The following is a 20,078-nucleotide window of genomic DNA, read 5'->3' on the forward strand; positions in this document are numbered from 1 at the left end:
CATATGAAAATACAGTGGACCCCCGGTTAACGATATTTTTTCACTCCAGAAGTATGTTCAGGTGCCAGTACTGACCGAATTTTTTCCCATAAGAAATATTGTGAAGTAGATTAGTCCATTTCAGACCCCCAAACATACACGTGCAAACGCACTTACATAAATACACTTACATAATTGGTCGCATTCGGAGGTAATCGTTATGCGGGGGTCCACTGTACAGTGCAAATTCGCTGTTTTAATCCAAAAACACGGTCAAAGTTTTTTTTTCTCCTTACACACTGTGTGCTGCAGGATTTTTTTTACACTGCGCACACCGACCACATAGACCCATTCTTTCATATGTAGGCCTACCAGCTTTCTCTCACTATATTTGAGGGGGCTAGAATTTAGGCGTACTAGTACGTCAAAAACCCTGGTGCGTAAGCCGTACTAGTACGGCCGAAACCCTGAAAGGGTTAAATCAAACTATCTTAACAGAATATAAATTAGTATTAATCTTCACCTGAGATTAATGCCCCTTTCTCCAATCTCTGTCATCTCTCCATCGGCCAAAAGTTCGATATCAGATTCTAGAGAACACACTTGAAGGGTCATTTTGTACCTCTCTGGGTTGTAACTCTGACCCACCAAGATGTTCTCACGGAAAGTATCATTGTAGATCCATGCTTGCTGCGTCACCAAGGCCAGCCGTCCATTCACCTGCACACTCCCACTCTGAATCTTCATCTGCGTATTAAATGTCCCATGTCACTACTATATTCTGAGATATAAACTTATTATTTTCTACAGTATATCAAAGTAAATTTCTAACAGAAAAAATTAGCCTGTTCTTTTTTATTTATTACTCTGGCTGTCTCTTCTTGAGGCAGGATGGCCTAAAAAAATGAGGAAAAATATTCAGTAGTATATCATTCATTAAGTCACTGTCTTGCAAGAGGTGTGCTGACATCACAAATACAAATACAAATTTTTATTTCTTTAAGCAGTAAAAAACTAATGTAGTTTACATATAATGAAACAATGGTTGGCACAAAGGAAGCCACTAGCATGCACTGCATTTCAGCTAAGTTAATCCCAATGCTGAAAGACTACTTAAGAATCAGACTATTAAGTAGGATTTCTTATCAAAATTCAAGCGACTCTCCAAACTGCAACATCGTCATTCCACCTCTAAGAGTATAGGCACTGTACTTCCCACATCCAGGACTCAAGTCCAGCTAACCAGTTTCCCTAAATACCTTCATTAATGTTACTCTACATCAGAGTTAAATACCAAATTTAGGATAAGGACTTCAATTTATTCAATAGTATGCCACAATATCTTCTTCAGGAATAACAAATAAAAAATTTGAGTAAGCAAAATTAATTATAAAAATACAGTAATTTAGTATCAATTAATGCCATGGCCAGTTACCTGTCTATAGCTAACAAACATACTATTAATGCTGAATGTTATACACCACATTTATGTTCTGCAACATTTTCTGTCATCAACACCTCTGGAACTCTTTATCTTCCCATAAACACACTGTCACATTCATTGTGAGTTCATTACCTCTGTAACTTGCTCAGCTATCAAAACTTTGGAGTCCAGTCCCTGGACCAATTATGTACCTCTGATGGGAATGGGGTGCATAATAAACATATTAAACTAACATTCGTTACATGAGCTATGATGTGTTTCAGAGTTACATTGTGTACTACTTATAAATATAGTCAATGAACTGAGTTGAAATAATTATTCAAGAAATTAGTACTTGTTAAAGTGAAAAAATGTTAGTATTCATGCCTGAAAGCAAAAGAAAAGGAAAATGCTTTCTTGCTTTAAAGTGAATGCTAATAAAGGAAAATGGAATATGAGCATGATACAAAATTTTGTGTCTACATCATCCACATCCAACAAAAGACAGATACCTATTTGTCATCAATTATCATACTGGCTTCCTGTGCCTGAAATGCAGTGCATACTAGTGTCTTTCCTTTGTTCCTAACAATATTGTATTACATGTACACTACATTATCTGTGTACCGCATAAAAGAAATGAAAAAAATGAAATATGACAAACTAAAAATAAGAATACAAAAGACTTACATCACCACAGACAGCAGATAATAGGGAGCTTTTTCCGGCACCTATGCTTCCGCAAACACCAATGAGCTTGCCGCGTTCAACTGAAAAGCTGATGTTGAAGAGTGTTTCTATATTTTTTACCAAATCTGTGTTTTCTTCCTTTGATGGATTGTTTGTACCATTAGCTTGTTCAGTTATCACATGGCCATTTGTAAGAGGAGCCGTTCCATTAACAGCACTATTTTTCTGAGCGTCATCTGAAATATGAGAAAAAGTGAGAAATATTTGCAGAGCTCTATATATAAGCAATTATAGTTCACATGTTTAGGCAATTATAGCTCACATGTTTAGGCAATTTTCAAAGATGCTGTGCGTTTTATTGTGTTGAACTTTAGTGAACTTCTAGGAAACACTTTTAAGAAAACAGTTAATGAAACAATTAGTAAAAATTTGGAATTTTTTTATTTAAGTAAAATGAAGAGACATTTTACTCCTCTAAGACAGAAATGATCTTTCAAGTTCTTCCTACCAGTTTTCTTTTTATCCCTGGAAGCTTTAGATGGGGTTCGTGCAGGTCCTCCTCTCCCTTTAATATCAATATTGTGAACTTCCCAAGCAAAAGATGCATTTTTTATCTGCAGTGCTAAATTGTTATTTAAAAGCCCTCCCATACTCTTCTGATGCTCTGGCAGCTCCAGAAGTTTCTGCAAAATTGAATTTGGGAATTATTTTTATAAATTTATTTATTTATATCCTTGAAATTAATACAAACATTCCAGTATGACAACTTACAATCACTATTAAGCTATGGGTTCTTACACCACTGCTCTTCAACTAAACATACCCTTCCAAGCTAACTGGCTTCTAAATTTATGTCCCTAATGACTTGTAACTAAAAGTTCGTTTTACAATAAAATGCAAAGTGCATGGTCTATCTTTCAATACAAACACAAATAAAATGCCTATATGATTTATTAATATTGTACTGTATATATATCAATAGCAATGAACCTTTAATTTAATACACTAATATGGTGGGAAACAGTGGTAATTGTAATGCATAAAAATGGGTCTCTTTTACCCTGACTGTAACAATAATTATAATGGACAATTTTGTAACCATTGGCTTTTGTTCATTATTTTTAAATCAAATTACCCAGCATATATTGTCCCATATTTCCAACATACTATATGCAAAAAAAATCCACATACACTACAGTACTTTACTGTACTGTACTGTACTGAAAAATATATGAAGCTAAACTTAATTCATATCCCAGGAATGAATAGACTACATTACTTTGCGAAGTTGTCATTAACTCTGGTCCTCTCTTTTTTTTTATTATTAAATTTCCCCTTCATTGTGGCTCTGATCTCTGATTGGCCAGGTACTTTATGTGGAGGCACAATATGTGGCCTTTCAATAGATTTAACAACTTCTGAAGAGGGATTTTGAATTTCTCCAGCTTCAAGTTGCTCCAGGTGGTCTAAAAAACAGATTCACACATTACACAAGGTAGAGTGTGAATAGCGAGTATTTTTTTTTTCCAACGAACTGGCCATATCCTACCGAGGCAAGGGTGACCTAAAAAGAAAAACGAAAGTTTTTCTTTTTATATTTGGCAGTTTACACAGAGGGGCTTACTAGCCCCTTGCTCTTGGCATTTTAGTCGCCACTTACGACACACATGGCTTAGAGAAAGAATTCTTTTCCGCTTCCCCATGGAGAGGAATGGTGAGCATATAATGACATAATTCATAAAATGAGAGTAAGGATTGTACCATAGGGGATAATCTGTCAATCTCATCCCTTTTTTCAGCTCAGTCAGATAAAATATGATCATTCAACTAGTAACTAGCAGTAGAACTCAAAGAGCAGCCACCTTCATGTGGTAAGTTCTGGGTATTTTGGATGACTGCATGTAATCAGTCATGAAAATTGCTGAGAGCTGATCACAGTGCACATATAGTCTGTGTCTGGATAAAATACACCTATTGGGGATCATCTCAGATTAATCTCATTACATAAATACAAGTAATCTTACCTGAATTCTGTTGAGCGAAACCTTAGCTTCGGCAATTGAGCGAACAGTAAATGGAAGAACGCCTACTGTGAACTGCATAGCATTGAAGACAGAAAATATGGTGAAGGCCTCAGAGGACTTAAGTGGGTAACCTAGAAATAAAATAATCAATTATAAATATTTAAGTGGTGTGAATATAATGCAGAGAATTCATAGTTTGGAAGTTAGGAGGTGCGGGATTACCAAAACTGTTGTCCAGAGGACTGAGGAAGGGTTGTTGAGGTGGTTCGGACATGTAGAGAGAATGGAGCGAAACAGAATGACTTCAAGAATGTATCAGTCTGTAATGGAAGGAAGGCGGGGTAGGGGTTGGCCTAGGAAAGGTTGGAGGGAGGGGGTAAAGGAGGTTTTGTGTGCGAGGGGCTTGGACTTCCAGCAGGCATGTGTGAGCGTGTTTCATAGGAGTGAATGGAGACAAATGGTTTTTAATACTTGACATGCTGTTGGAGTGTGAGTAAAATAACATTTATGAAGGGATTCAGGGAAACCGGCAGGCCGGACTTGAGTCCTGGAGATGAGAAGTACAGTGCCTGCACTCTGAAGGAGGGGTGTTAATGTTGCAGTTTAAAAACTGTAGTGTAAAGCACCCTTCTGGCAAGACAGTGATGGAGTGAATGATGGTGAAAGTTTTTCTTTTTCGGGCCACCCTGCCTTGGTGGGAATCGGCCAGTGTGTAATAAAAAAATAATAAATATTTAAGTTTAACAAAAGCTCTTTAACAATAATATTCAAACTGTAATAGACTCAGCTGCTCATTTAATACCATGATATAGTTAATGGCCAATTCTTTTTTAAATGCTATTACTGTATACCTAGAGAAGGTTTTGGGGTCAACGCCCCAGCAGCCAGGTCTGTGACCAGGCCTCGACTGGTCTGTACTGTATTTTACAACAGGGAATGAAATTAAAATAATCTATCAAACAATGAAATGCAATGAAGCTTCTGAAATGGTTAACCCTGAAGCAAAAATAGTATTGCCATCACTTACAGATTTTATTTCCTTATTTAGGCAAACAATTGTTTAAAGAATTAGACACTTTTGCAACATTTGGGAATTTTTATTATAGAAATGTTTTGCCAACAAGTGGCTTCCTCAGTCTTGTACAGAGATAAATGGTGGAAGATGAGAAAGAGCTTGAGGTAACTGGTCCTTCAACCTCTGTTTCTACTGACAGCTGTTCAGGATATTAAAATGAATAGCCATGCAATAAAGCATTTTTTAATTATTGTCTTTTATTACCTGAGAGAGTATATCCCAAGAAAGTGATAATGGTTGCTAGAATACTGATGCTTGGAGTTACTGTGGAGCTGACAGCTTGAAGTAAGGCACCAATACGATGTTTCTTAAGCTCTTCTTTTCTAATTCCTGAGGAAAATGTGAAAATATAAGCAAAAATCACATACTAAATTTAACATGTAAGCAAAACACACCTCCCTGTATATTACTGTACTGTGCAAAGAATAAAAAAATTACTGTGCTTCAGTTCTACTAATTGCACATTCTTTAGACACAAATAATCCCATTATTTAGACAAATAATTCCATCAATAAAAAATTAATGCTGGAGTTGCCAACATCAATTTTATTTTGTAAGAGGAGGTCGTGGTAAAGCAGGCATCATAATACATTTATCCAAGAGAAACACACAATGTCCTAATCAGGAAATGGTATGGTGATACCGACAAGATGTGGAAAAAGACACTTATGTACAGTTCAGGACATTTATTAAAGGAAACGTTTCGCCACGAGTGGCTTCTTCAGTCCTAATACAGAGAAAACTAAGAAAACACACATATATATAGTGGCGGGAGTCAGGTGAGGTGATGCGTGGGTAGAGGTGGTAGTAGTAGTAGTAGTAGTAGTAGTAGTAGTAATGGAACTAAGGAGGTGAGGCTAGAGAGGGACCTGCTGGCATCAAGTAACACCAGTTCCCAGGATGGGTAATATCCTCTTGCTTAGTAATTTTGAAATACTGTAACTACCGGATTTTTGCTTTATAGTGTTACTGACAGAAATTAGTGCAGAAATGCATTGAAGCTGCACTAATTTCTGTCAGTAACACTATAAAGCAAAAATCCGGTAGTTACAGTATTTCAAAATTACTAAGCAAGAGGATATTACCCATCCTGGGAACTGGTGTTACTTGATGCCAGCAGGTCCCTCTCTAGCCTCACCTCCTTAGTTCCATTACTACTACTACTACTACTACTACTACTACTACTACTACTACCACCTCTACCCACGCATCACCTCACCTGACTCCCGCCACTATATATATGTGTGTTTTCTTAGTTTTCTCTGTATTAGGACTGAAGAAGCCACTCGTGGCGAAACGTTTCCTTTAATAAATGTCCTGAACTGTACATAAGTGTCTTTTTCCACAATGTCCTAATCATTGGTCACTTTCTTAATATTTGTCACTGTCCATTTCTTTTTGTCTGACATTTCACTATCTATAAATTCTAGCATCAAGTCCTCTTCCATGGGTATATGTGCCTATTCTCACTGTCAGATTCAATTTGAATATGAAAAAAAATGTAATGTATGAGAATAATGATGACCGTACTTAAAGAAGTGTAATAAAAAATAAGAAAATTCATAAATTTACCTAATAGTTAAAACAATATTTAGCAGCCATGTCAAATGCAGAAAACCTGTGGCAAATGGCTCTTACAGTCTAAAGAACTTATCCAAATGTATTTTATACCCAAGCACTGTACTTGGTTCGACAGATTTAGCCAGACTTAAGTCCTGTAGGTGGGAGGTACAGTGCTTGTGTTCTGAAGGAGGGTTGCTCACATGCTGCAGTTTTTAACTGTAGTGTAGGCATGCTTCTGGCAAGACAATGATGGGAAATGCCTTATGTGCTAATAAAAAAATACATAACTACACTAAGTGTGTTACTGTCTCATTAAAGCACCTCCTCTTGTGTTTCTGCATTGTAGGTGGGCAAGAAATGAGTTTATTGAAGGGAAACACTGACTTTTAAGTCTGCATTTTAGACCACCACCATGCAATTAAGTGGTGGCACAATTTCTGTGAATTCACAAATATTAAAACGTGATTGTAAAGATTTTTACAGTCAGAAATGATACTTGGTATCAAAAACAAACCTGATATTTTTTTGGCAAAGGAATCTTCCCAGGAGTACATCTTGATAAGTCGCATACTATTGAGGATCTCGCTCATAAGAGTCACCCTCTTGTCTGTAACCTTCACAGTTTCCACACGAATACTACTCTGGGCTTTGGCAATGGCTCCCTGTAAAGAAATAATGCAAGATGTTTAAAAGATAATTAACTAGGTATCAGTATGCTTTTCTTTGGCACTAATTAAATTTGAATTAAGCAAAGTACAACAGTAGACCCTTAATTTATCAGACTTCAATTTAGAATTCTCCAGAAATATGAGACAAATGAAAATATATCTCAGTTTATTTACATCTCAGTTTACTTACCATGATTGGGTAGAAGAGAATATATATCCCTTGCCCTAAGAGAGACCAGGGACCCAGAATGTACACACAGTATGCTACGCTCATCGTAAATATCACAGGCATTGCTGAAATAAACAAAAAATAGAAATAATCAACAGAGCATCATTTACACCCATTTATATGACGATTTTACACTTAACAATGCATAAATACCAAAATAATTCTTTGGACTGAAACAAAAAATGGTGAAAAAAAATTACCATTTAGTCTACAACAGATGACATAATTGATCAAACACCTGAAAATACGGTACAGTAAATTAAATTTCTGTAGAACATTGTATAAAAAATAAAAACTTCATAAATTCAACAAATATATTCAATAAATACAGTCTAGGTGTGAGCCTTTTACTTAGAAAGTACATACAGGTTTACCCACACCTATAATGGCAAAACCTTTCTTTAATAAAGATACCCAGATACATGTGTGTCTTATGTATTAACTTCTTGATACTATACCACTTTTCTAATGATACCTGTCAAATACAGCAACACCACAGAAAAAGGTTAGTCTACAGAGAATATTTCCTTCAACTCCATTACCAAATATGTGGCCCACTTTACTGGCCTGATTTACATCCACTAGTGGGCCCCACCCACAAGTGATGAGGTCTTCAATTGCTACACCTCTCTTCCAGCTCCAGTATACAAGTCTCCATTCTCATTCCTCTCTATTACATTGTTAAAACCCTCTATGCAAAAACTTCTCTCAACAGATACGAAGGTGATGTACGTGTCTTATTCATCAACTTGTTGATACCTTACCACCGACCTAATGATACCCACAAATAACATGAACTAAAAATCAGTAGTTATCTTTTTGTAATACCTATTTGTAGCAACAGGAGCACAGCTATGCTCATGGTATCCCAATTTCAACAATATGTTCTTCATAAAAGTTATTAAAATTTCCAGTGTTTGTAACATTACTAACTCCTTTTTTTTTTATTCATTTCATTGATCTACTACTCAATTTATAAAGAAAAATTTTCTTTTGGCTCCACTTTTTCCTCAATTTACAACTGTGGCCTCTTGATATCCCTGTTACAGGTACCAAATAATCCCCTTTATTTAATCTTTCATGTCTTTTCATGACCTTATTGAACAGGAGGGCCTTGTGTACTCAGCACCCTCTTTTCAGTGTTCCACATTTTTATTGGCTTTCAACTGAGCCATTGTTCATTATGTTCAGTGCTTTTTCCAGTTTTCTGCTATTTTCACACAACAGTTACATAAGGAAAGAATGACTGGAACCATATTTAACCCTTTGAGGGTCGACAGGCCCTCTCCGAAACTCGTTCTCAGGGTCGGCCAAATTTAAAAAAAAAAAAAAATTATTTTCTCTTATGAAAAGATAGAGAATCTTTTCCCGATCATAAAGAAACCAAAAGTTTGAAATTTGATAGAAAACTTACGGAATTATGCTCTCGCAAAGTTAGCGGTCTCGGCGATGTTTACGCATCGGCGATTTTGCCCACTTTGAGCCCCATTTTCGGCCAATTTCACTGTACTAGTCGACAAAAAACATGAATATTTCGCTAGAACTCCATTTTTTCTATCGAATGGGTGCAAGAAACCACCCATTTATAAATTCAACTATCCAGTACAGTGGTCAGAATTTAGCAATTTTGCCAATTTCACACAAATTTCAAAAGATGCCAATTTCCGAATAGGGTCCAGAATAAACAAGAAAGACATTCCTGGCACTAAAATGACATTTCCTCTAGTCATTAGTCACGTCTCAAGGCCCCTCTTATATTCTTTTGCTTTCCACTTTGAATTTTTATTCTCACAAAAAATATAAGATTTACTGTTATGCAGACTACTGCATTAGTGTAAAAAATGGTATAAATATTATTGGTGCACTTGTGAAAGAATATTAGACTCACCAGTTGACGTGTATTGCACGCTTGGCACGATTTGTTTACTTTTGAAGTTTGGTAAAAATCGAACATTTCTGCTACTTTGAGCTCAATTTCAAGGCACCTTTCATTGTAAAACCAGTCAAAATCATCTCAATTTCAGTAATATGTTTTCCATTCTATAAAAGGAGACCAAGAAAACTAGAATACAACAATAAATACCATACGAAAATACACTGCAAAGTCGCTGATTTATTAAAAAAAATGGTCAAAGTTTTTTTTTTCTCATTATGCACTGTGTGCTGCAGGATTTCTTTTAGACTGTGCACACTGACCACATAGACCCATTCTTTCATATGAAGGCCTACCAGCTTTCTCCCACTAGATTTGAGGCCGCTAGAATTTATGAGTACTAGTACGTCAAAAACCCCTACGCGTAAGACGTACTAGTACGACGAAAACCCTCAAAGGGTTAAAGGTGTGTATTGTATGAACTGTGTATTTATTTTACTTTTATATCTGTTTTTTTTATGCCTAGCCTTGTATCACAACTAATAATTTTAAACTCTGATAACCATTTTGTAGCTCTTCTTTGAGCCATTTCTAACTTATCCACGTGTCTTTATTTTAGGCGAGGGCACCACACCTACACTGCATATTCCAATACATATATTGTAAATAACTTTTTTTTTTTAGCATTTCTCTATCCATAAATTTAAAAGCTATTTATGTATAATTCACCAGAGCAGAGCACAAGTTTCTCACAATTTCGTTGATATTTTCTAGTGACAGTTTTTAATAATAACTCTTAGGTCCCTCTCTCTAATACTAAATATCTGATCACAGTTTATATTCTTCATGTGGCCTGATTTCACTCTCTTCCCTCCTTTCTTCTTAGTTTACAGTGAGGGGCCAAAAAAAAAAAAACATGCTAGCCTTTCAACAGAGGTGCCTCAATGCCCATGGGGGTTTTTTATTCAAGGAACTGATCCTTTCTTCCCTTTCCTTATATCAATCCTGACTGCTTCCCATTCCCACATGTGCTATATGTTCCCTATGGGTTTAGCTTTCCAACCATAAATGTAATAACAAAAATTTGTTGAGCTGAGTACCGAGTCTTTGTAAGTTAAACAGTCTCCTATGTACTGTGTCCATTGTTATTAAGCAAATTGTTATTAAGCAAAACTGTCACTAGTCGAGAGATTGCTGTAAATACAGAAAAGTAAAATTAATACAGTACATCAGGCTTATAAATAAGTTTCAGCTAAATACTAATAAACATACCAGTGATGAATACACAAGAAATGCAGGCTTCAAAGAGTCGTTCCATATCATTGTTGCTAAAGTTAACAATCTGTGCTGAGAGTCGTTCCCCTCCTGTTTTCAGTTTGAGAACTTTCTTGTACATCATAGCTTGAACAGCTCCAGTTACTCTTGTTGCTGAAAAAAAAGAAATACTTTATATACACTCTGAAGGATTAAATTTTCCTTTAAGTTATAATAGACATCATCCAATGATGCAATAGGCGAATTAGCAATACTGTATATCTGAAAAAAAAAAATCCACTTGTAAAAAAAAAGGTATGGTACAGTAATACTGTAGCAAAATTATACTTAAAAGTACTTTCAGAATATTTTTTAACAGTTTGGTAAAGCCTCACCTACACTTTTTTTTGGAATATCTATAGAGTTTGCACATGATGTCAGATGGTGAGCATCCACCAAATTAACCGTCAAGTGTGACAGGGATACTGTGTTTACCTCTGTGAGTCAACAAAACACGTGTTTATTTGAAGCATAATACTGCTCATTACTACTACTAATAATAATAATAGGTACAAATCTAATGTTTATACAAGAATGTAGAAGCAATGGTTCATTAAATCTTATCTGTAATGTGTGTTCAGGATCAACCTACTCTAAATCTGAAGTCAATTTCTTACATGTTGTTTTCAGCAAATTTCTCACTTTATGTTATTCACTTGATTTAGATTAGGTCTAATTAAGTAAGATTATCATTCACTAGCAAAAATTAACCAATTATAAATTAACATATCTTCAATAAATGCAATAATACATAAAAGTGATAATGGCTATTGGGGTGTGAACAGAGAACAGAGCCACCTAGTGGACAGTACACTACACATGCACAATCACTGCTTTATTCCAGTGTCACAGTCACACATCTGACTGTCTAACACAGTAATATACTGACTTCGATTTGGATTGGTTGTCACATTGAATAACAAGATACATATTTACTTAGAGCCAACAGAGAGGACATTTATTGTGCATCCTTTCAGAAGTGAAAAAAAAAAAAAAATGGTAACACAATGGTATTTGTCAGACCCCATTAGGCAAGTTACCATATTTTCCGGCACATAAGGTGAACATACAATCACAACGGTAAATCAGTAAACATATTCAAGGGTTAATTACCCTCTTACTTTACACTAAAGTATAACCCAAAGTCTACCCTTGACCCTGGCCTTGAGCATATAAGGCAAGGGCTGAGTTTCCAAGACTTTTTGTGGGAAAAAAGGCGCACCTTATTTTCCGGAAAAAAAAAAACGATACTTACAACTTTAAGATATTACACTCATTTCATGTACAGTATCAGAGTCTCATCACAAGAGCTAATCATCTACTCAAAGCAATGTGTAAACAATCTTATTATTTCTCCTCGGCTGAACTCTGATCACTTCCGAAGTTAGAATCTCATTGAATGCAAAGCTCATTCATACAGCCAGTGCAAAATGTTGATACGGCCTCAAGATTTCTGATATTTTATCATTATAATTAAGTAATTTGCCAATTCCTGTATGGGTTATGTGTTTCATCTACTGGGACTTTCAAAAAAGTCCCTGGGAATAAAATTCCTTTTCAGTAAATGCAATAAACCACATAAACACCCTCTCAATGAATGCAATAAACTGCATACTTGCTAGCCTATCTTACTGCTGATATACAAAAGAAAAGGACAGTTAAAAAAAATTTAAACTAAACCCACCTGTGTGAGTGCCTACCACAAACATGGCATTAAATGCAGAGCCTCTGCAAAGGTTAATAACACCAATTGCAAGGACAATTAACGATGCATACTGATGGTCCACCTCGGGCTCATTTATGTAGTCTAAAACTGTCTTGAGCATTATTGACTGAAAAAAAAGAAAATTCCATTATAAAAATGGTCCAAGCAAACTACAGTACATCAGTAGTTTAGCATTTCTCCATGAATAACAATAATAATAATAATAATAATAATAATAATAATAATAATAATAATAATACGAGTACTATTTTTATGGTGACAATATATTTAAATTCAGATAAGTATATAAGTAATAAAGGCAATTAATAAAATCTGAATGAGCACCATGATTTTTTTACTTATAAAAAACATGTATATACTGTCATAGAAAATATGGATCTTTACAGTTTTCAAACCAAGAGTTTTCAAAATGAAAATTTGTATACGTGTACAAAATAAGAGATTCATATTCTTGCAAAAAAAATAACATGTTCCAAGAGAAATTTGTGCAGCATTTGAAATAAACTGCATTTATATGTGCAATAGTTTGCATGGCAATGGTGTGGTAGTCATCATTAAATGACTGATTTGCAGTTCTGCCAGCACACATGAAGAAAAAGGCATGAAGAAGAGGCTTGATTTCTTAAAATATTATCATATACAGTAAATCTGAAAAAAGAATATCAAGTGCATTTTTTTAAATCCCTTACAAAATTTAGATAGCAGTTATGCCCCATACCTGGAGAGGGCTTTGGGGGTCAATGCCCCCATGACCCAGTCTGAGACCAGGCCTTGTGCCCCATGTAAATTAGTGCAATATAAATGCAATTTTTCCATAAAATTTGTTGTTTTCATTCTTAGAATATAAAATCAATTAGTATACAAATTTTCGACACAAAAATCTGTGGTAATGCAAAACAAAAGACCTCCAAAATATAAATTTTAACAATTTATATTTTCCTGTATACAAATTAAGAAACAGACACTGATCTGATATAGTAGTTACTAAATTTAATTGAACAATAGAAACACGAAAATAAATTACCGGTCCAAGGAACTGGAGAACATTCTGTGTGAGAGAGATTATCATGCTAACAATGACTCTAGTTCGCATAGATCTCCATACAGCACGCCAAAACTCAGGTTTTCTCTTGGCTTTTTCTGCATTATAGATTTCGTCAACCCACAGTCTTTCAAGTCGCTCAGAATTTACCTCTGAGCCATCTTCGTGCTGGTATGAATATATAAAAAATAAAAACAGACCAATAAATTTACATGTTTAATACACGATCCTTATACAAACTGTAACAACACTCTAAAATCATTAAGTTTTTCAAATGAAATAAATTACATAGTATACGTAACTTACAACCCACAATTAAGATAAAACTCTTTGGACAAAACACAGGTCCATCCTGGACCACAATCATTATTACAACTTGATAATGATCCAGGATGAACCACAACACTTGAAAGTTTCCTCTCCAAACTGTAGAAATGAATTGTATAGAAATGCATTGCATACCAGTGGCCTTCTTTTGTGAGTACCATTGTTTTATTACAGGTAAACTACACTACATATTTTTGTACCACATAAAGAAATAAAATTTGCATTTGTACAGTTTAGTGACTATACTACACACAGCTTATTAATACAGTACAGTGGACCCCCGACTTACAGTATTAATTCATTCCAGAAGTCTGTTCAGGTGCGGTTACCGAACGAATTTGCTCCCATAAGAAATATTGTAAATTAGATTAGTCCATTTCAGACCCCCAAAAATACACTTACAAAAGCACTTACAAAAATACACTCACATAATTGTTCGAGTTGGGAACTGATCATAAGTCGGGGGTCCACTGTACAGGCATACCTTGCTAATACGGCAGGGTAGGTTCCAGACTGCCACCACCACCATAAATCAAATGACAGCCATTTTTTCACTTGCTAGTGCATTTAAAAGCCTAAAAACATGTTTACCCTATCATTTATTTTGTGTGCAATAGCACAAAAGTGGACATAATAAATAAATAAAAAATGCTCGATTCAGCTCAGAGTCAGCTGATGAGTGCATCACCACTGAAAATAATAAACGCTGAGGTCAGTGGTCACCTGTGGTTATACCTGTCCTAAGCTCTCTGGGAGTTGGCATGGGGTGTTACCAAGCACCATGGCTTGTTGTAGTGTTTTAGAATCTCAGATTCAGGTGTTGAAGGAGGAGGTTCTACTTCTTCAGGAGGAAAATAGGAGGTTGAAACTTCGCCGAGATGAGTTTGGGAGTGAGTGTGAGAAGGATTTAGCTGGTAAGGAAGAAATGGTCACTAGCAGTGATAGTGGCAGCCGCTTTAATTAAGTGGCAAGTGGTTCACAGTTCAGGAAAAAGGAAGATAAGGAGGGTTAACAGAGAAGATGTGAAGGTAGGAAATCGATTCTCTGTTCTCCAGGACGAGTGCACTTCAATGGTTAGTGAGGTTGAAGGTACCACTGATTCCCCTGCTAATCAAGGTAAGAATATTTTAATAGTAGGAGATTCTCAGGTAAGATATATGGACTGTGCATTTTGTAACAGAGACAGAAAGGTCAGACAGAGGGTGTGCCTTCCTGGAGCTGGTGTTGGTGACATAATCAGCAGGTTGGATAATATTATGTCAGGTAATGGGAACAAGTCCATTATCTGTCTTAGTGATGGGGGTAATGACATTGGGAAGGGCAGGAGATAGGAGCTGCTGGATAAGTACAGGGCAGCCATAGAAATAGTTAGGTCTAAGGGAGGGATCCCAGTCACATGTAGCATCTTGCCTAGAAAGGGAATGGGCAATGTATGGATGTCAGGGGCAATTGGTATAAATTGCTGGCTAGACAGGTACTGCAAGGAACTTACAATCCCATTCATTGATAACTGGCACCTATTCTTTGGCAAACATGATATGTATGCAAGGGATGGGGTTCATCCCTCTGGGGATGGAGCGGTTGCATTAGCCAGTTCGATTGAGAGGGTAATTGATGACTTGTCTAGGAATTTAAACTGACAGATTATAGAGGTATGGGTGTTTGTGGGAAACAATCAGGCTGCAGTATTAGGGTTAAAAACAGCAGTTATTACCAGGATACCTCAGGGATATGTTTAAAAGACAATATTCAAAATAAAGTTGCTAGTACAGTGGACCCCCGCTTAACGATCACCTCCAAATGTGACCAATTATGTAAGTGTATTTATGTAAGTGCATTTGTACGTGTATGTTTGGGGGTCTGAAATGGACTAATCTACTTCACAATATTCCTTATGGGAAAAAATTCGGTCAGTACTGGCACCTGAACATACTACTGGAATGAAAAAAGTTCGTTAACCGGGGGTCCACTGTATTGGCAAATCAATTGATCAACAAACAAAGAGATAGTAGAGGGCAACGAGTGACTAGCTCCCTTAAGGTTTACTATACAAATAGTAGGAGTCTAAGAAATAAGATAGATGAGCTAAGATTACTTGCAAGTGTACATAATATAGATATTATTGGTATAAGAGAGACCTGGTTCAACCTGAAAGATAGAGAAATGCCTTCTGAATGCAACATACAGGGTTATAAACTATTCCACACAGATAGGGTCAACAGAATGGGTGGTGGAGTGGCGATGTATGTCAGAGAAAATTTAAATTGTTGTCTTAGACATGATATAAGATTAGAAACATCGAACACGAATCTGTTTGGCTACAGTTTCTCGAGAGTCATGACAAATTAATTTTGGGTGTGATTTATAGGCCCCCCAAACCTTGATAGGGAGTGCAGTAAGCTGTTATGGGACGAAATTCATAAGGCATCTGGATATGAAAATGTTATGATAATGGGAGATTTTAACTTTAGACAAATTGATTGGGACAATATGACAGGAAATCTTGAGTCTAGTGACTTTCTTGATACAGTTCAGGATTGCTTTTTAGAACAGGTTGTGACAGAACCAACTAGAGGAAACAATCTGCTTGACTTGGTTCTTGCCAACAAAGAGTCACTAATTAATAATCTTGAGGTTAATGATGAGCTTGGGGAAAGTGATCACAAATCACTTAGTTTCAATATATCATGGAATTACCCAGATAACTGGAATCAAATCTCTGTCCCAGATTTTCGCTTGGCCGACTTCATGGGACTGAAAAATTACCTGGGTGGGCTAAATTGGGATGTCCTGACTATGGGTCAGGTAGGTGATCTTGGTTGCCAATATGACATTTTTCAGAGTATATTTCTAGCTGCCCAGACAATTTTTGTTCCGAGTAGGGAAATAAGATCTAACAAAAATGATCCCAAATGGATGAACAATAGATTAAAACATCTCATTGGTCAAAAGAGAGGCATATATAGTGTATCAAAAGAGGGGATGGACAGTTAAGAAATCAATATATTCAATTAGGGAGAGAAATAAAGAAAGGAATAAGAAAAGCAAAAAGGGATTATGAGGCTAAGGTCGCAAGGGATTCAAAGACTAGCCCAAAAGGGTTCTTTCAGGTATACAGAAGTAAGATTAGGGACAAGATAGGCCCACTTAAGAGTAACTCTGGTCAGATCACTGACAGTGATAAGGACATGTGTGAAATTCTCAATACCTACTTCCTCTTAGTTTTCACCCAGGAAAATACTAGCGATATTCCTGAAATAATAGATTATGTAGAACAGGACGATAATAAACTATGCACGATTGCAGTAACTAGTGACATGGTCCTCAGACAAATAGAGAAACTAAAACCTAACAAATCTCCAGGCCCTGATGAACTGTTTGCAAGGGTGTTAAAGGAATGTAAAGAGGAACTTAGCATACCTTTGGCTAATCTTTTTAACATATAATTACAAACTGGCATAGTGCCTGATAAGTGGAAAATGGCAAATGTAATATCTATTTACAAGGCAGGTGACAGGTCCTTGGCTTTGAACTATAGACCAATAAGCCTTACCTCCAGAGTGGGAAAATTTATGGAATCAATAATTGCCAAAGCAATTTGTAACCATCTTGATAGGCACAGATTGATTAATGAATCTCATCACGGTTTTACAAAGGGGTGTTCCTGTCTTATGAATTTACTAACCTTTTTTCACTAAGGTGTTTGAGGAGGTAGATCATGGTAATGAATATGATATTGTGTATATGGACTTCAGCAAGGCTTTCAATAGAGTTCCATATCAGATGCTATTGAGGAAACTTAAGGCACACAAAATAGGAAAAGACATTTTTCCTGGGTAGAGGCATGGCTGACAAATAGGCAGCTGAGAGTTTGCATAAATGGGGAAAAATCAGAATGGGGGCACGTCACAAGCAGTGTTCCACAGGGGTCAGTGTTGGGCCCATTGTTGTTCACAATTTACATAAACAACATAGATGAGGGAATAAATAGTGACATAAGCAAATTTGCTGATGACACCAAAATAGGCCATCCAATTCATTCTAATGAGGACACTAGAGCACTCCAGGATGATTTGAATAGACTGATGCAATGGTCGGAGAAGTGGCAGATGCAGTTTAATATAGATAAATGCAAAATTCTAAATGTTGGACAGGAAAATAACCATGTGACATATAAACTAAATAATTTAGATCTTAATACTACTGACTGCAAAAAGGATTTAGGCGTTCTGGTTAGCAGTAATAAAACCAAGACAACAGTGCATTAGTGTTCACAATAAAGTTAACACAATTCTTGGCTTCATATCTAGAAGTATAAATAATAGAAGTTCTCAGGTTGTTCTTCAACTCTATATATCCTTGGTTAGGCCTCATTTAGACTATGCTGCTCAGTTCTGGTCACCGTATTACAGAATGGATATAAATGCTCTGGAAAACATACAGAGGAGGATGACAAAGATGATCCCATGTATCAGAAATCTTCCCTATGAGGATAGACTGAGGGCCCTGAATCTGCACTCTCTCGAAAGGCGTAGAATTAGGGGGGATATGATCGAGGTGTATAAATGGAAAACAGGAATAAATAAAGGGGATGTAAATAGCGTGCTGAAAATTTCCAGCCAAGACAGGACTCGCAGCAATGGTTTCAAGTTGGAAAAATTCAGATTCAGGAAGGATATAGGAAAGCACTGGTTTGGTAATAGAGTTGTGGATGAGTGGAACAAACTCCCTAGTACAGTTATTGAGGCTAAAACGTTGTGTAGTTTTAAAAATAGGTTAGATAAATACATGAGTGGGTGTGGGTGGGTGTGAGTTGGACCTGACTAGCTTGTGCTGCTGGGTCTGGTGCCGTGCTCCTTCCTTGAGTGGAGGTGACCAGACTGGGTGGGTCATTGGGCTAAACCGGGAGGGGGGTACATAGACCTGCTCCGCATGGGTCAGTAAGCCTGCTGTAGTGTTCCTTCTTTCTTATGTTCTTATAACTGAAAAGCATCATACTAGCAAAGCACTATATTAGCAAGGTATGCCTGAATAGGATATCAGAAAATAAAAATTCAGTGAACTGCAAAATATATAATGCTATAAATTACAAATGAGCACCGAACACTAACCTGGAGGGTCCACAAATCACTTGGATGAAGACCTTTCTTATAAGCTTTCCACATTAACCCCGTAACCCAGGTGACACTAATGTAGTTAAATAGCCCAGCACTGTTGCTAGGTAGGAGAGTTTTGTTTCTGAAACAGAAGAGCATAATTAGCATATAATAATACATGGTGGGCAGAAATTAGTGTCATCATGTAAAACATTTGTGAATGTTAAAATACAAAAGAAGCTCCAAAATTTCTCCCAGAGTAAAAAATTGGAGTTATGATGAAAAATGTATAAGGTTTTAGGATATTCAGCACAAAAAAAGGGCAGTGAACTACATTCAAATTAAGAAAAAGTAGCATAGTGGTACAGTACATGTAGAGAAAAAAGCGTGAAAATTTCTGCTGACATCGTTTTTAATATAATTATAGTCAGTGGATTTTTTTCCACTGATCGAGGCCTTCTGATTTTCCAGCTCACTTTCTCTTTACCTTGAAGAATACATGAGATCCAGGAGCTGTACCTAAACTGCTCTCATTTTTACAAGTGTATTCAAAAAATGCCCTCTGAAATTTGTGAGGCTTTTTCCAAATGGTCTCAAAAATCATCCTACAACATTTATGTGACCAATTATCCAGTCTCAAATTATTATTATAATCAAGGGGGAAGCGCTAAACCCAGAGGATTATACAGCGCCTGGGGGGGGGGATGTGGAAGGCATTCAGGCTTAATTCGGGGAACTGGAGCACAAATCCAATTCCCTAAATCAAGAGCCCCTCACCAACATCAAGGAACCTTCCTTGAGGGGATCCAGTCTCAAAAAACTCAAATTTATGGAAAGTTTTTTTAGTTTGTATTGAGCTAATTTGTAAAAATATAAAAAAAGTACAAAAACCTAATGTAATACCAAACAAACCCAATGTGACCCAACTTAAAACCCACCCTAACAAAGCCTAATAATTAATGCTTCTACAATGGTACTCACACTGCTGCGGGGAAATTATCACATTCTATTGCATCAAGGAAATGGTGAAGGTACGACAAGGAACCCAG

The 20,078-nt window shown here is 36.4% G+C and overlaps 1 protein-coding gene across 7 annotated transcripts in view; it reads right to left on the minus strand.

The window, feature by feature from the left end:
- Positions 1-20,078, minus strand: part of LOC128684504 (ATP-binding cassette sub-family C member 12) — a 359,115-nt gene that overhangs the window by 39,038 nt on the left and 299,999 nt on the right. For all 7 annotated transcript variants that reach the window (XM_070096813.1, XM_070096837.1, XM_070096820.1 and 4 more), the window contains 11 exons: positions 19,045-19,171; positions 13,589-13,774; positions 12,523-12,670; positions 10,797-10,952; positions 7,613-7,716; positions 7,269-7,416; positions 5,396-5,521; positions 4,117-4,247; positions 2,601-2,775; positions 2,093-2,328; positions 503-726 (listed from right to left, as the gene is read on the minus strand). In XM_070096813.1, the coding sequence (XP_069952914.1) occupies positions 503-726; positions 2,093-2,328; positions 2,601-2,775; positions 4,117-4,247; positions 5,396-5,521; positions 7,269-7,416; positions 7,613-7,716; positions 10,797-10,952; positions 12,523-12,670; positions 13,589-13,774; positions 19,045-19,171 (1,761 nt within the window). The remainder of the gene's footprint in view (positions 1-502; positions 727-2,092; positions 2,329-2,600; positions 2,776-4,116; positions 4,248-5,395; positions 5,522-7,268; positions 7,417-7,612; positions 7,717-10,796; positions 10,953-12,522; positions 12,671-13,588; positions 13,775-19,044; positions 19,172-20,078) is intronic.

Source organism: Cherax quadricarinatus, chromosome 4, assembly GCF_038502225.1.
Source record: "Cherax quadricarinatus isolate ZL_2023a chromosome 4, ASM3850222v1, whole genome shotgun sequence".
NCBI lineage: Eukaryota > Metazoa > Arthropoda > Malacostraca > Decapoda > Parastacidae > Cherax > Cherax quadricarinatus.